At 45.0% G+C, this 17,304-nt stretch overlaps 1 protein-coding gene across 2 annotated transcripts in view; it reads left to right on the top strand.

The window, feature by feature from the left end:
• Nucleotides 1-12,692, top strand: part of dnajb14 (DnaJ heat shock protein family (Hsp40) member B14) — a 37,350-nt gene extending 24,658 nt beyond the window's left edge. Inside the window, exons 5-8 of one of the 2 annotated variants that reach the window (XM_033022882.1) lie at nucleotides 3,639-3,739; nucleotides 9,074-9,183; nucleotides 10,357-10,529; nucleotides 12,457-12,692. In XM_033022882.1, coding sequence (XP_032878773.1) covers nucleotides 3,639-3,739; nucleotides 9,074-9,183; nucleotides 10,357-10,529; nucleotides 12,457-12,581 — 509 coding nt within the window. In that variant the 3' untranslated portion in view covers nucleotides 12,582-12,692. The remainder of the gene's footprint in view (nucleotides 1-3,638; nucleotides 3,740-9,073; nucleotides 9,184-10,356; nucleotides 10,530-12,456) is intronic. The other variant, XM_033022891.1, reaches the window with a different exon arrangement.
• The last annotated feature ends 4,612 nt before the right edge of the window (nucleotides 12,693-17,304 follow it).

The following is a 17,304-nucleotide window of genomic DNA, read 5'->3' as shown; positions in this document are numbered from 1 at the left end:
GAATAGGATTTGACATAAAACCGAAAATGCTGTAAGCACTTGGCATCTGCTGGGTATCTTCAGCGTATTTGTCGTCTTTTCACCTTTGGTATTGGTTTAGTATTGTCATGTGTACTGAGATACAGTGAAGAACTTTGCATTTTATCCAGTCAAATCATATTGTACAGGGAATATTCAAGTAAAAGTACAACAGGGACAGTTCCTTCCCAGCTGTTATCAGGCAGCTGAGCCATCCTATCACCAACTAGAGAGCGGTCCTGGCCTCCCATCTACCTCATTGGAGACCCTCGGATTGTCTTTAATCAGACTTTACTGGACTTTATCATGCACTAAACGTTATTTCCTTTATCCTGTATCTGTACACTGTGGATGGCTTGATTGTAATCATGTATAGACTTTTTGCTCACTGGATTGCCAGCCTTTCCCCATTCATTCCCTCGTCTCCCCTCTCCCATCAGTCAAGAGGTACAGAAGTGTGAAAACACAAACCTCCAGATTCTGGGACAGTTTCTTCCCAGCTGTTATCAGGCAACAGAACCATTCTATCAGCAACTAGAGAGCGGTCCTGATCTTCCATCTACCGCATTGGGGACCATTGAACGTTCTTTAATCAGACTTTATCTTGTATATTGTTCCCTTTATCCTGTATCTGTACACTGTACGGCTTGATTATAAACATGTATAGTCTTTCCATTGACTGAATAGCGCACAACATAAAGCTTTTCACTGTACCTCGGTACACGTGACAATAATAAACTAAACTAGAGTAAAGATAAAAATACCAGTGTGCAGAATATAGTGTTACAGGGTTACACAGAAAGTGCAGATAAAACATCTGCAAGGGCCTCAGTGAGGTTGGTTGGAAGTTTGAGACTACACCCGAGTTTATGGGAGACCATTCAGTAGTCTGACTGCCCATTTCTGGATACAGTGGATTTTCTTTTTAAGTTGGGGAAAAGTTAGTCTGGGGAAGGGTCCCGACCCTATACATCACCTATCCATGATCTCCAGAGATGCTGCCTTTAAATCATCACAAGACACTTCACGAGGGGGGGTTACTCACCAAGATTGATGTCAGGAAGGCCGATGTCCAATGATCTGGTTGAGGATTATCAGAATGCTGCCTGGATTAGAGGGTGTTAGCTATAACGAGAGCTTGGACAAACTTGGAGAAACAGGGAACTGCAGATGATGGTTTACAAAAAATATATATATACAAAGTGCTGGAGTAACTCAGCAGGTCAGATGCATCTCTGGAGAACATTGATCAGTGAGGCAGTCTGAGGAAGGGTCCCGCCCTGAAACGTCACATGTCCATGTTCTCCAGAGATGCTGCCTGACCCGTTAAGTTACTCTTGCACTTTGTGTCCTTTTTGGGAAAAAGTTTTGCTGGAATGGTTACCTATATGTGGGTTTTCATTTACAAATGTTGACACAGAATAGGTTTAGGTTTATTATTGTACGTGTACTGAGGTACAGTGTTTTGCATGGTATCCAAGCAGATCTGATAATATTAGACATAAATACAATCAAGTCAAACTCAAGTACAATAGGTAGAGCAAAGAGGAAGATACAGAGTGCAGAACATAGTTCTCAGCATTGCAACGCATCAGTTCCATAGATAAAGTCCAATGTCTGCAATGGGGTAGACGTCAATCCGACAGTACCCTAGCTTATGAAAGGACCATGCAGAAGCCTGATAGCAGAGGTGAAGAAACTGTTCCTGAGTCTGGTGCTGCACGCTTTCAAGCTTCAGTATTTTCTGTCGGACGGGAGCGGGAAGAAGAAGGAATGACGGGGGTGGGATAAGTCTTTGATTGTGATGGCTGCTTTTCCAAGGCAGTGTGAAGTGTGGATGGAGTTGAAGATGTAGCGGTGAAGAAGGCGTTTGTTACGCTTCCCTTCAAACTAAGGGCATTGTGTACAGAAGTTGGGATATCATGTCACAGCTATACAAGATATTGGTGAGACCATTTTAGAGGACATTGTTTTGATTTGTTTAGTTTATAATCAAGTGCACCGAGGCACAGTGTTTTTTGTTGTTGCGTGCTCTCCAATCACAGGACACAGGATAAAGGGACTAATGTTCAGTGCAAGGTAAAGTCCAATTAAAGATAGTCCGAGGGTCTCCAATAAGGTAGATGGGAGATCAGAACTGCTCCCTAGTTGGTGATGGGATGGTTTAGTTACCTGATAACAGCTGGGAAGAAACTGTCCCTGAATCGGGAGGTATGTTTTTTCACGCTTCTTCATTAGTTCTCGGAGCAGAATTAAGCTATTTGCCCATCAAGTCTACTCCACCTTTTAATCATGGCTGATCTATCTTACCCTCTCAACCCCATTCTCCTGCCCTCTCCCCATAACCCCGACACCCGTACTAATCACCCTTCTGTATCTCTTGCCTGATGGGGGAGGGGAGAAGAGAGAGTGACTGGGTGAGTCTGGTCCTTGATTATGCTGGTGCCTTGCCGAGGCAGTGTGAAGTGTAGATGGAGTCAATACAAGGGAGGAATGGAGGAGCTGAGTTGTAAGGAGAGTCTGGGACCTTTATCCCTGGAGCATAGGAGGCTGACGGGAGATTTTATAGAGGTTTATAAACCATGAGGCATTTGGGTCAGAGTGAATGCTTGGTCTTTCCCTCCAGAGTAGAGGAGTCCAGAGCTAGAGGGCACAGGTTTAAGGTGAGAGGAGCAAGATACAAAGTTGATCGGAGGGATCGGTAACCCGTCTGGAGGCTCGTTTGTCGGCGCTTGGGATGGAGCTGGAGACGACAGGTGCTAGGACTGGATCGGTAGGAGGGTGAACCGGGGTAATGCCTCCAGGTCAGCTGCAGGAGGTGCCCCCAGGACACAAAGATGGGTGGGTGAGGGGAGTAGAGGGACGTTGGTTCACAGGAACTGCTCCAGTACATCGAGGGCGTGGGCCAACTTTGGACTTTGTATAATGGCGGCGCTTGCATGTGTAATATGCACAAAGAATTTCACTCTGCATTTGTATATGTGTCAGATAAAGCACCATTGATATAAAAGAGACCCAACGGTTCATTTCTTTATTGTGAGGGTGGTGAGTGTGTGGAATGGGCTGCCAGGCAAAGCTGTAGAGTTGGGTACAATGGCAACTTTTAAGACGTTTAGATGGGTATGTGGATAGTAAAGGTTTAGGGGAAATGAGCCAAACACGGGCAAGGTAGAGTAGGGCAGTTATAAAACATGGATGATGTGGGCAGAAGGGGCTGTTCCAAGCTGTATAAATGCTGGAACATCTTGCAACGGGTGGTGGTGGAAAATACGATTTGCCCTATAATAGACTTTCTCCTCCACTCACTACACACTATGGGTCATTTACAGAAGCCAATTAACCTTCAAACCCGCATGTCTTTAGGATGTGGGAGGAAACTGGAAAAGCCAGAGGAAACCCAGGTGATCACAGGGAGAACGTGTAAACTCCACACAGAGAGCACCCAAGGTCAGGCTCGAACCTGAAGTTGTGAGGCAGAAGCTCTTCCCACTGCACCACTTGTGTCTGGATGATTTTAGAATGGGCTTGGATAATTTCTGATGCATTGTTACTTCTGTCCCAGGGTCTGTGGGACGTGGGTGAGGTAATGGTTCTCTCTTTCACCTGCTGCTCCATTTCAGGTAGTACACAGACCTACTCCAACGGAAGGACAAGATTTACAACGCAGCACTCGTACCACAGAGCCGAAAGGGATGACGAGAGAACAGACGTAAGTCATCAGGTACACTGCTTCCCTTCCTCCCCCCTCTCTCGCGGGTACCTACTAAAACCCTGGTATTTGATCCTCTTGCCTTAAGACAAGTAGATTTTGTTGAGGATGGAAGATTGCATTGAACATATTTGTTGAGCCTAGTTTGCTGCAGAGGGCACCGGGGCATTCTGAGGGTGCACCTTCAAAATCAGCTGTTCCTCGTGCATCCTAGACTGCAGTAGTACTGCTGGGACACGGGTGGATGCACGGCTGCTTGCGGGTAGTGCAGGCGGGTAACTGCGACGTGTGGGGTCCAGTCCCACCAGCACTAAGTGCATCTAAAGACCAGCCATTGTTCACAGTTGCTGAGATTACTGTTGTGCAGTGTTCAAGAGCCTGATGGTTGCTGGGGAGAAACTGTTCTTGAGCCTGGAGGTCAGGCTCCTGTACCACCTTCTCGATGGAAGCAGCGAGGTGAGAGCGTGGCCAGGGTCTCTGATGCTGGCTGCTGTTTTAATCCTGTAGATTGCTTCGACGATGGGGAGGTCCGTACCCGTGATGGACTGGGCAGCATCTGCCTCTCTAGATCACTTTGTTCCTGGGTGTTTGAGTTGCCAAATCAAGCGGTGATGTAACCAGCCAGTGTGTTCTCGTACAGGTGTAGACATTTGATAGATTACTCATTGACAAATCCTCAATATCTGAGTAATTGGAGGCATTAACGGGCTTTCTCTATGATTGCACTCATTGCCTTTGTGATCATTGAGCAGACCTGGCAACATTTTATTTGTCTTTTTTCCCCATTTTTGTTCTACACTTCACACCTGATGTTCACTGCCCCCCCAGGGTTCATTCTCTTGCACAACCCTTATCTTTTTCAATTTCCTTCAATGTTGGCAACAGTACCGTGGGTTGTTGAGGACCCGAGTTTTGTAATTGCTTTTCTGAACCGCTCCAAATCTCATTCTAATTGCAAGAAGCTCCTTGAAATTAACTAACCATTTTCCATTGGAAACTGCAGATGCTGAAATAACAGAATTGTACAGCACAGGAACAGGCCCTTCGCCCCGCAATGTCTGTATTGAACATGATGCCTAGTTTTGTTTTAATTAGCTTAATTTAGAAATGCAGTGTGGAAACAGGCCCTTCAGCCCACTGAGTCCATGCCAACTAACGATCACCCTTGCACTAGTTATATTCTACACACTAGGGCAATAATTAACCCACAATTCTGCACGTCTTTGGGGTGTGGGAGGAAACCGAAGCACCCAGAGAAAACCCACGTGTTCACAGGGAGAACGTACAAACTCCGTACAGGCAGCACCCATAGTCAGGATCGAACCTCTGTCTCTGGTGCTGTAAGGCAGCAACTTAGATTAGATTAGATTAGATTAGATTCGTTTATTGTCATTCAGACCTTTCGGTCTGAACGAAATGTTGTTTCCCTGCAGTCATACATATAATTAAAAAATGACAAAAACACACAATCAACACAAATTTAACATCCACCACAGTGAGTTCACCAAACACCTCACTGTGGTGGAAGGCAAAATCTTAAAGTCTCTGTCTCTTCCCTTTGTTCTCCCTCTGCGCCGAGGCGACGGTTCAAACTCCGCGGGTGGTCGCTGCCTCCGCCACAGCTCCGAGAGTCGGGTCTCCACTGCCGCCGCCACAGCTTCGGGGCCGAGTCGGGTCTCCGCTGCTGCTGCCGCCACTACGGCACCAATGCCGCAAGCTCCGCCATTAGGCCTCGGCGCAGACGGAGACGGGGAATACGACAAAAAAACAAAGTCGCATCCCCGGAAGGAAGACCAAAGCATGTTTCTCCCTCCCCACCCACACACATACACAACTTAATAAAACAAAATTAACTAAACATGACAAGAAACAAAAAGAAAGAAAAAAAACAGACGGACTGCAGGTGGGCCGCGCTTAAGCCAGCGCCGCCATCTTGAAACAGGGTTACTCTACCCACTGCGATGCTATAATATAATCTCCTTTGCCTGCACGTGTTCTAAAAGCCAAATTAGTTGCAGAGAATGGTAAAGCACAGGAACAGGCCCTTTGGCCCACAATGTTTGTGCTGCACATGATGCCAAGACCAACTTGTATTTACCAGCACATAAGCCATTCCCTGCATATCCATGTGCATTTAAAAGACTATTTGAAACACCAATATCTTATCTGCATCCACCACAACCCCTGGCAGCACATTCCAGGCACTCGCTGCTGGGTGAAGCTGAAACTCAGTCTGAAGAAGGGTTTCGGCCCGAAACGTTGCCTATTTCCTTCGCTCCATAGATGCTGCTGCACCCGCTGAGTTTCTCCAGCATTTATGTGTACTCGCTGCTGTGTGTGTGTGTGCGCATCTGTGTATGTGAGTTTAAAAAAAAAAAAAAATCCTCTGTATATCTTCTTTAATCTTTACCCCTCTCCCCTTAAAGTTATGCCCATATGTAGAAACATTGAACTACAGGTGCTGGTTTACAAAATAGGACCCACAGTTCTGGAGTAACTCAGAGGTCAGGCAGTATCTGTGTTCTCCGGGCATGCTGCCTGACCCTCTGAATTACTCCAGTACTTTGTATCTTTAGACCTACGAGATAGAGGAATCAGACCCTTCAGCCCACCGAGTCTGCGCTGACCAGTGATTACCGAGTACACTAACACTCGGGACAATTTTGCAACTTAACAAAGCCAATTAACCTACAAATCTGTGTTTTTGGCGTGTGGGAGAAAACCGGAGCACCCGGAGAAAACCCACGGTCAGAGGGAGACCATACAAACTCTGTACAGACAGCACCCGTAGTTAGAATTGAAACCAGGTCTTTGGAGCTATAAGGGAGCAACTCTACTGCTGCACAACTGTATCCTTTCATGCTACAGTGTTCTCCATAATGTTTTGGACAAAGACCCATCATTTATTTATTTGCTTCTGTACTCCACAATTTGAGATTTGTAATAGAAGGAAAAAAATCACATGTGGTTAAAGTGCACATTGTCAGATTTTATTAAAGGGCATTTTTACTTTTGGAAACTTTTATTGCTGTTTATCAACATGAGGATCAAATTTGTGCCAATGAAAGTCAAAGAAGCCATTATGAGACTGAGAAGCAAGAATAATACTGTTAGAGACATCAGCCAAACCTTAAGCTTACCAAAATCGACTGGAACATTATTAAGAAGAGAGCACTGGTGAGCTTACTAATCGCAAAGGGACTGGCAGGCCAAGGAAGACATCCACAGCTGATGACAGAAGAATTCTCTCTATAATAAAGAAAAATCCACAAACACCTGTCCAACAGATCAGAAACACTCTTCAGGAGTCAGGTGTGGATTTGTCAATGACCATTGTCTGCAGAAGACTTCATGAACAGAAATACAGAGGCTACACAGCAAGATGCAAACCACTGGTTAGCTGCAAAAATAGGATGGCCGGGTTACAGTTTGACAAGAAGTACTTAAAAGAGCAACTACAATTCTGGAAAAAGGTCTTGTTGACAGATGAAACAAAAGATTAACATATTAGAGTGATGGCAAGAACAAAGTTTGGAGGAGAGAAGGAACTGCTCAAGATCCAAAGCATACCACCTCATCTGTGAAACACAGTGGTGGGGGTGTTATGGCCTTGGTATGTATGGCTGCTGAAGGTACTGGCTCACTTATCTTCATTGATGATGCAACTGCTGATGGTAGTAGCACAATACATTTTGAAATGTATAGACACATCCTATCTACTCAAGTTCAAACACATACCTCAAAACTCATTGGCCGGCGGTTCATTCTACAGCAAGACCATGATCCCTAACATACTGCTAAAGCAACAAAGGAGTTTTTTCAAAGCTAAAAAATGGTCAATAATCACCCGATCTGAACCCAATTGAGCATGCCTTTTATATGCTGAAGAGAAAACTGAAGGGGACTAGCCCCCAAAACAAGCATGCTAAAGATAGCTGCAATACAGGCCTGGCAGAGCATCACCAGAGAAGACATCCAGCAACTGGTGATGTCCATGAACCGCAAAATTCAAGCAGTCATTGCATGCAAAGGTTATGCAACAAAATACTAAACATGACTACTTTCATTTACATGCAATTGCTGTGTCCCAAACATTATGGTGCCCTGAAATGGGGGGACTATGTATAAACACCACTAATTTTTACATGGTGAAACCAAAATGTATAAAAATGGCCTTTATTAAAATCTGACAATGTGCACTTTAACTGCATGTGATTTTTTTTAAATTTTTTTTTTTTCTATTACAAATCTCAAATAGTGGAGTACAGAGGCAAATAAATAAGTGACGGGTCTTTGCCAAACATTATGGAGGGCACTATGTCCTCTAGTCTTTGCCACCTCCATCCTATGGAGAAAGGTTCTGACTGTCTACCCTATCTTGAGCAATAAATAAAAACAAAATTATCAGTCTGAAGAAGCGTCCCAACTTGAAACATCGTCTGTCCATTCCCTCGACAAATACTGCCTGACTCGCTAAGTTTCTCCAGCACTTTGTTTTTAGCCCTGCCTTTGAACACCTTCTTTACCAAGACCCAAGAGTGTTTTATTGTCATATGTCCTGAAACTGAACAATTAAATTCTTACTTCACGCAGCGGTAGAGTTGCTGCCTTACAGCGCCAGTGACCCAGGTTCGAACCTGACTACGGGTGCTGTTTGTATGGTTTGTATGTCCTCCCTGTGACCAAAGATTGCCTGTGATTGCATGGGTTTTCTCTGGTTTCCTCTTGCACTCCAAAGACATGCAGGTTTGTAGGTTAACTGGTTGTTAAAGAAGGAACTGCAGATGCTGGAAAATCGAAGGTACACAAAAATGCTGAAGAAACTCAGCGGGTGCAGCAGCGTCTATGGAGCAACGTTTCGGGCCGAAACCCTTCTGAAGCTCCATAGATGCTGCTGCACCCGCTGAGTTTCTCCAGCATTTTTGTGTACCTGTAGGTTAACTGGCATCAGTAAAAATGTTAAATTGTCCTTGGTGTGTAGGATTGTGCTAGCGTATGGGGTGATCGCTGGTCGGAGTGGACTCGGTGAGCTGGAGAGCCTGTTTCCGTGTTGTATCGCTAAAGTTTAAAGCAGCAGCACAACAGGTTTATAAACACAGTGCTCTACTCAATAGCTCAGTCTATTTTTCTTTTTGCCATGAAATACCTGTGGATCTTTAAATGACCGCAGCCACATCTCTCAGTTAATGATGTAATGTAGAGAAAATACTCCCTGCCAGAGATTGCTTCAGTTTCTGACCAAAGGTAGTTTCAACGATTGAGAGAGAACTTTTTCAAATTCTCATTGGAGCTGAATTAAAGAAATTGATTTTTTATTTTATTTTTTTTTCCCCTTGTATTTTCCAGGGAGGATTTTCAATGTTTTTACAGTTGCTTCCTATAATTGTTTTGATATTGGTGTCTGTTTTAAGCCAGTTGATGGTATCTTCTCCACCGTACAGCCTCTACTATCGAGCGTGAGTATTACTGACATTTTCTCCTGTTCTTCACGCAGTCGAGAACTGTACCAAGACCAAATTATAGGTTTCGCTTTTTTTTGCAGCTTAGAGATGCAGCGAGGAAACTGGTCCTTTGGCCCACTGAGCCCATGATAACCAGTCATGACCCATTCACACTAGTTCTCTGTTATCCCAGTTTTACATGCTACACACTAGGGGCAATTTACAGAGGCCAATTAACCCGCAAACCCACACCTCTTTGGGATGTGGAGGACACCGGAACACTCTGCGGAAACCCACGCGGTCAAAGGGAGAACGTGCCAACTCCGCACAGACGGCGCGCGTAGTCGGGAACTAACCCTAGTCTCTAGCAGTTCTGAGCCGCCCTAGTTATTGCATAAAATGTTGGTTGTTATTGGTTTACTGATTGTTTATTTTACTATTATTAGTTTACTGATTAGGGACAACGCAGTGCTGCAGCTGGTAGTGCTGCTGCCTCGGTGTGTAGTTTGTACATTCTACTTGTGACCGTGTGGGTTTCCTCTGGGTTCTACAGTTTTCTCCCGCATCCCAGGTTTGTAGGTTAATTGACCCCCTGTAAATTGTCCCTAATGCGTAGGAAGTGGATTGGAAAGTGGGATAGCATAGAACTAGTGTAAATGGGTGATCGATGATCGGTGTGGACTCCGTGGGTTGAAGGGCCTGTTTCGATGCTGTATATTGCAATTGATATTTCTGGTTTATTATTCGTGAAAGGCCTGGATAGAGTGGATGTGGAGAGAATGTTTCCACTAGTTGGAGAGTCTAGGACCAGAGGACACTGCCTCAGAATAAAAGGATGTACCTTTAGAAAGGAGATGAGGAGGATGGTGAATCTGTGGAATTCATTGCCACAGACAGCTGTGGAGGCCAAGTCATTGTGTATTTTTAAGCCGGAGATGAATAAATTCTCGATTAGTAAGGGTATTGGGTGGTATAGGAGAAGACAGAAGAATAGGGTTGAGAGGGAAAGCCATGATTGGCGGGAAGACTCTTTGGGCTGAATGGCCTATTTCTGCTCCTATGACTCAAGAACTTGCATGTTCTTTAATTCACGTAGTCAACAACTCTATCCCCATTCTCATGCAAATTGTTTATATAAATTGATCAGGCCTTTTATTAAAATTCAATAACAATCTCTTGTTTCTACAGTGCCGTGGGACACACATTAAAGAAGCAAAGCATCAACCTTAAAGTGGTTTATTTTGTCAACAAAGACTTTGATAAAGAGTATACAGGTGTGGCGTTACAAAAAGTGGAAAAAAGCGTTGAAGATGATTATATAACTAATCTTCGAAATAACTGCTGGAAGGAACGGCAGGAGAGTAAGTTGCTTGAACTCGAATTTCTGAAATTTCAGTCCTTTATCACCCTTCTTCTGAACTCATCAATCTGAAGTAGGGTCCCGACCCGAAACATCGTCTGTCCATTCCCTCCACAGAAGCTGGCTGAGCCGCTGAGTTTCTCTAGCACTTTGTTTGCATTTATTTACATGTTCAAGTCAGGATGATGGGGGACATACAGGCTGTGGGGGGCGGGGGGGATGGTGTAATTATTGCCAATTGTACACTGTAACCGAGTTATCATTGCATAAGTAGTAGAGACAAAGAACTGCGGATGCGGGTTAATGCATGAAAGGACACAAAGTGCTGGAGTAACTCAGAGGGTCAGGCAGCATCTCTGGAGAGCATGGATAGGTGGCGTTTCGGGTCGGGTCCCTTCAGGCTCTCGATACGGAACTGGGCCTGGAATCCAGGTGAGTTGATGATCCCAACCTGCTGGCGCTGGGGGAGAGCCGAGGATCAGCAGATTTAATATTCACTAGACCAGGAGCCCGTCCCCCAAGGCAATATTCCACCACTGACCCATAGCCCCCAACTGCACAGGCGCGGCTGAGGGGTTCCCGTTGTGACGCGAGTCACGGCAACCCTCCCCAACTGCGCCTCGCCATCCTTCTTCCTACCCCTATCCTCCTCCATTCCCTCATCCCCTAGCACTCGCTCCCCCTCCTCTTCACCCTGCCTCTTCTTTCCCCTCTCCCACTCCCTCCCTCTCCTTTCCCCTACCCTCAGTCCCTCCCTCCATAACCCCTCCCTACTCCCCTCCTCACTCTTTCCCTGCTTCTCACCTCCTCCCTATCCCACTCTCCCTCACCTCTCCATTGCCCTCCTCTCCCTCTATCTCTCTCCCCCTCCCCCCCCCCCCCCCTCCCTCACCTCCCCCCCTCTCCCCTCCCCACCCCCGTCCTCTCCCTCTATCCCCCTGCATCCCCACTCCTCACCTCAAATCTGGGTCTCTAGTGCTGTAAGATAGTGACAAAATGCTGGAGTAGGCAGCATTTCTAGAGAAAAGGAATAAGTGACGTCTCGGGTAGGAACCCTTCACCTGTCTGAGGAATGGTTCCGACTCGAAACATCACCTATTTCTTTTCTCCAGACATGCTGTCTGACCCGCTGAGTTACTCCAGCTTTTTGTGTATCTTCAGTATAAACCGCATCTGCAGTTCCTTCCTACGCTGTAAGGCAGCAACGCTACTGCTTGCGCTATTGTGCCGCCTGTTATACGAGAATTTTCCCGAACAGTCTGTGACCTATAGCACTGTGGCTGGTCGCGCTATGTTTAGAACCCATAGCGCTGCAGCCGACAGCTATTTGTTTAGATTCCCACGCGTTAAGCCGACGGCGCTCTGTTTAAACCTTTGCGCGCTAAACAAGCAGCGCAGTGTGTATCGCTTTATGCGCCAAGTTTGTAGCGCTGTGTATTGCTTTACGCGCCTGTCTGCTGCTGAAAGTGCTTTGTTCCCAAACGGGGTGGGGGGGGGCTTGCTAGTTCCCGGCCATTTGTTATAGTTTGTATTTTGGATCAGCGCTATTGGCCAGGACTTACTGGCGATTATTTCAACAGCTGATTTCTCACCTGTATAAAGGCAGGCGCCAGTAAGCCAGGTCAGTTCAGGTTTACGTACTAGAAAAGTTCACCGACGGGCTGAGTCGCGATCAGCGCCGCGGATGGAGAGAGAGAGAGACGTGTGCTGCTGTAAAACTATAACCGCCTATACCGAGACTAGTATTGTTTTTGTTCTCTCTTACCAATGAAACTGATTTGCAACTAAACAGATGAGTGAGCCTTTTTCTGTTCTACTAGTCAGATCCGTGAACCGTTTCACTTGTAACGCCTCCCAAATCTCCTAAATTTTCTGCCGAAGTAGCTGGCCCGTGTACTAATTTCACGTTTTCTTTCTTTCTCTGACAGGAAATGACTATTTTTACGCTGCCAAGGTGTATCGCGATGTTCGCCTTCGAAAGAAAGCTGAGCTGATGAGGATGGAAAGTTGTGAGAAGCTAGCGAGACTAAATGAACTGTATCGAGGGGGCTGATCCAGCTGACCAGATCTCACCTTTTAATTTAAATGTTATATTGTACAGGGAGACATTTCAATTTATTATTATTTTAAAAAGAAAATAAATCTTTAAGTCTTATAACCTTGAGAGCCCGGCCCCCTTGGACTGATTACGGTTGAGATCTGTTGATGGCCAGAGCACTTTGTGCTGGCTGTGTGCGCATGTTCCTGTCACTTTATTGTATACAATACAGTGAATTTTAGATTAGCTTTTTAAAAAAGCACATGACTATAGAGTAAACAGATAATTCCGGCTAATATCGCAGGTTTGATGCGCGTTGGCTGTCCATTTTTTAATTCCACTGCCTGTTTGTGTTGATCACACAATTGGGAGTCGACGCACCCCCAACGAGCTAATAAACGCAATGTGTAGCTGTCTGTCGTCGAAAAGACCTTCTTGATTCTTTTGATTTAGATTTTGTACTTTTTAAGGATTTTAGTGTCTCTTGACAAACTAACCCAATTCCAGCACATTCTCGAGATGAACTTTAATGCATTCCGTGATCATCATGTTCTGAAAATATAAATTAATCCCTTTTTTCTTTTTTGAGACTCGATTTGAGATTTGTTTTGGCAAGGCATATTCATTGACCACTTCTATCACTTAAGCAGTGAGGTGATTTATAATGGCATATTCCTTATATTAAGGATTATGTAGATGTTCTTGGGGGAATGATGTCCACTGTTGCATGTATAGTTGTGCATAGGCCTCCTTGAACTGTGAATATTGTATAGTTGTGATGTATTCTCGAGAGCTGCCTCTGTTTCTGTTGAGCCGTGTTTAAAGATAACAACATTTGTATATAAAAAACAATTATGAAGAAAACTTGTGCAGAATGCTGGGGGTGATTGGGCAAGATGCTTGAAGGGAGAGGGGGCACCAAATGCTTCCCACAATGATAAATAGGACTGCCCCCTCTCCCCTCTATTGTATTTACCTCCAGCTGGTATATTTGCACACCTCCCAGTATCTGCATAACTCGGACATTCTGTGAGCTGTCGGCACCTGTAGAATTTTTACATCTTGAACAAAACACAAAGTGCTGGAGTAACTCAGTGGTTTAGGCAGCATTCCTGAACAACATGGATAGGTGAGTTTGGGTCGTGACCCATCTCCAGTCTGAAGAATGCTCCTGACTCGAATCAACGCCTATCCACGTTCTCCAGGTTTGCTGCCTGACATACCGAGTTACTCCAACGCTTTGTGTTTTGCTTAAAATTCCCGCATCTGCAGTTCCTTGTTTCTCTCTGAATTTTACACCCTGTTCACGCACAGTTAAAGCCTGGAAGATATTTCCATTTAGACAACAAACATAGCCAAAGGTGGTGATAAATACAGTAGGTTGGTCAGCCCATGGAGTCTACTCCATTGGTCAGTGAGATTGTGCCTGATCTGCTACCTGCGCTTGGACTAGTCTCCGTGTCTTCAGAGCTAGAGATTACCGTGGTGCCCTGACTCCATCGACCTCACGTATATGCACAATAATTGAATAGCTAAATACCTCCTCACTTCACTCCTGCTCTTTCACTTTGAGTCTGTTACATCCACTCGTTCTATTCTCCCCAGAAGAAACATCTCAGCGTCATAGACACTGCCGAAGACCTCTCATGTTTAATGAGGTGGTGAGATCACTTCCAATCTCCAGGGAATGTAGATCCGGTCTCACGGCTCATTCTTAACAACGGGAGGGGTGGGCGAGACGCAAGGAACTGCAGATGCTGGAATCTTGAGCAAAACACAAAGTGTTGGAGGAACTCAGCAGGTCAGGAAGCATCTGTGGAAGGAAATGGATAGATGACTTTATAGGTCGGCACAGTGGCACAGCTAGAGTTGCTGCCCCACAGTGCCAGAGACACGGGTTTACTACGGGTGCTGTCTGTGTGGATTTTGCACGTTCTCCCTGCGATCGCGTGGGTTTTCCCTGGGTGCCCTGGTTTCTGCCCATATTCCAAAGATGTGCAGGTTTGTAGTTCAACTGGCTTCTATAAATTGACCCAAGTATGTAGGATTGAATTATTGTATTGGTGATCGCTGGTCCGCGTGGACTCGATGGGCTGAAGGGCCTGTTTCCATGCTGTATCTTTAAAGTCTAAAAGTAAAACGCGAGGACCCTTCATCAGTTTAATTTGATTGAGGGATGGGGGAAATGCCTTGGGAAGGGGAGTTGCAGAAATCGGTCCAAGTCCTTTACAGAAACTGGAGCTCTTGTGAAATAGTTACTCTTGGAGGGAATTCCCTCAAACCAAACTCCATCACCGTCCCTCCTGAGGCAAGTAGGTCCTTCCTTGGTTGAGTTCTTGTCAGGAGGATATGATTGCAGTAGATTTCTTTATTTGAAAGAAAGTGCTGGAGGAACTCAGTAGTTCAGGCAGCATCTGTGGATGGGAATGGACTGGTGACATTTTAGACATTGAGGAAGAGTCCTGATCTCAAATGTCTGAGTGAGTCTGAAAATGGGTCCTGACCCAAAGTTTTGCCAGTCCATTCGCTCCACAGGCTCTGCCTTACCCCTGAGTTATTCAAGCACTGTGTTTTGCTCAAGATTCCAGCATCTACAGTCTCTTTATTCTTGCTATATAATTTCTTACATGTAAAAGTGGAAACATCCATGGACTTTTAATTGCTATCCATGGATATCTATTTGATGCAGGGTCATGACCCGAAACGTTGATCAACCCTCTGCCTCCACAGATGCTGCCTGACCTGCTCAGTTCCTCAACTGTTTGTTATTTTGCTTCTGTGGTCTTTTGTACAGAAACATAGAAAATAGGTGCAGGAGGAGGCCATTTTGCCCTTCGAGCCAGCACCGCCATTCATTGTGATCATGGCTGAATTTGCTAAATTTATACCTGGACTGGGCTCCCTCTGTATACTCCCTGCTCCCAGCCTTATCGTTTAATAATAAATAATGGTAAAATTGGTAACATTCATATTATTCCATCTGCCACAAAACTAGGCATTTGTCATGTTGCTATCCGTATAGAGCCTCACGGCAAACTCTTGCTTTGTAATGTGGAGAGATAAGAGCTTCCACCTCTAACATTGGTCATCATGGACACATTACAACTGGTCCCTTCAACCATCTGATTCTGTAGCTACCTGAGCTTAAGCACCACACCTTGCTGTGTACCTCACTCACAATAAGACCAACTTATTCCTCCTGGCTTCTAAGGATTAACCAATTCTGAATCTACCCTAGAATCATTAAAAATTGTGAAGATATAGTTCTGAAGATAATCCCAGTCAGACAGAAACCAGTAGAAATGGCTGAGATTTTAATTGCACATTTGAATTGTTGATTGTAATATATATATGTATTTAATGTATCTCTCTCTTAACCTGCATCAAATAAAAGTTATTTTAAAGTGTGTGATCTGGATGGCTTTGAGTCTGGACTCATTTTGTCGCTTCCTATGAACAGACAGGTTTGTATCATCATTATCCTCAATATTAGATGTTTTTAAAATCTTTTATAAAAAAAAAAATGGTGATACAGAGGTAATGGTGATACAGATGACCTTGAAAGTCCTGATGCTGATTATTGTAAGATGGATTGGAAAGGTTATTGTTACATATATACCAACGGTTTCGAGGGAATTGGGCTGAACATGGGCAAGTGTTAGATGGGGCATCTTGGTCGGCATGGACCAATTGTGCCGCATGACCTGTATCCATGCAGTATAGTTCTACGAGTCTATTGTTGAAAGTGAAAAGTTTTTCCAATGGAGTTTCACTCTGAGCCCTGAGGATTGTTTGCCCAAAGATGCAACCTGGAGCTCCCTGTGTTGCATCCAATGTCCATGTGATTCTCTCACCTGTCTTCAATATTTTCAGCCACCAAACTGTCAGTTCTCTTGAGTTTGAGAACTCCAAATAAATCTTTAGTTGGGAAGGAAGATTAGTTAATTTTCTGGATCAACAAATTTCTTATCTCCCTTCTGAAGTTTATTTTAGACACATGACATGGAAACAGGCCCTTCGGGCCTCTGAGTCCCCGTTGTGCAGTTCACATTAGTTCTATGTTATCCCACTTTCTCATCCACCCCCACACACACTAGGCGCAATTAACTTACAAACCTGCATGTCTGGGATGTGAGAGGAAACTGGAGGAAACCCTTGTGGTCACAGGGAGGTGCTTGCTTTATCCCTTGTTCTAGGCGCCCTCAGGTAGAAGGGCTACCACCTTTGCTTGATCAAGCTCTAAGAATTTGGTCCATTCCAATGTAATCACTCTAATTCTTAACCTGGACACTGCTGGCTCTGATTGTTAATATCCTGGACAACGAACCTGCGATCCTCACAGATGCAGTCTGTCTTATGGGGAGAGATTGAGGAAGTCTGGTCTCTGCAGTTATCAAGATTGAGGAAAGATGATTTATCCTGAGAGAGGCGGGCTGGATTTGGCAAGAGGCTGTTATCAATGCCTAGAGTAGATCCAGTGGCAAGGTGCTGGCAGAAGAACCTAGTTATGTGACACCAGGTTCCAGATGTTGATGCTGGTGGCCAGAAACATACCACCAGAGCCCAGTGTCCAGATGCCTGCAGCATAGGGATGTAGGCTGGTGCCAGTGGCTAAATGTTGGCAGCAGAGCCTTGTTAACACATCACACAGGTGATAGCACCAGAGGCAGATGCTGGATGAGTTGGCAGTGTAGCATTATCTGACAGCAGTACCCAGATGTTTGCAATATGCTGCTGA

This window comes from Amblyraja radiata, chromosome 1 (assembly GCF_010909765.2).
Source record: "Amblyraja radiata isolate CabotCenter1 chromosome 1, sAmbRad1.1.pri, whole genome shotgun sequence".
Taxonomy (NCBI): domain Eukaryota; kingdom Metazoa; phylum Chordata; class Chondrichthyes; order Rajiformes; family Rajidae; genus Amblyraja; species Amblyraja radiata.
This window is presented reverse-complemented; position numbering and strand designations above follow the sequence as displayed.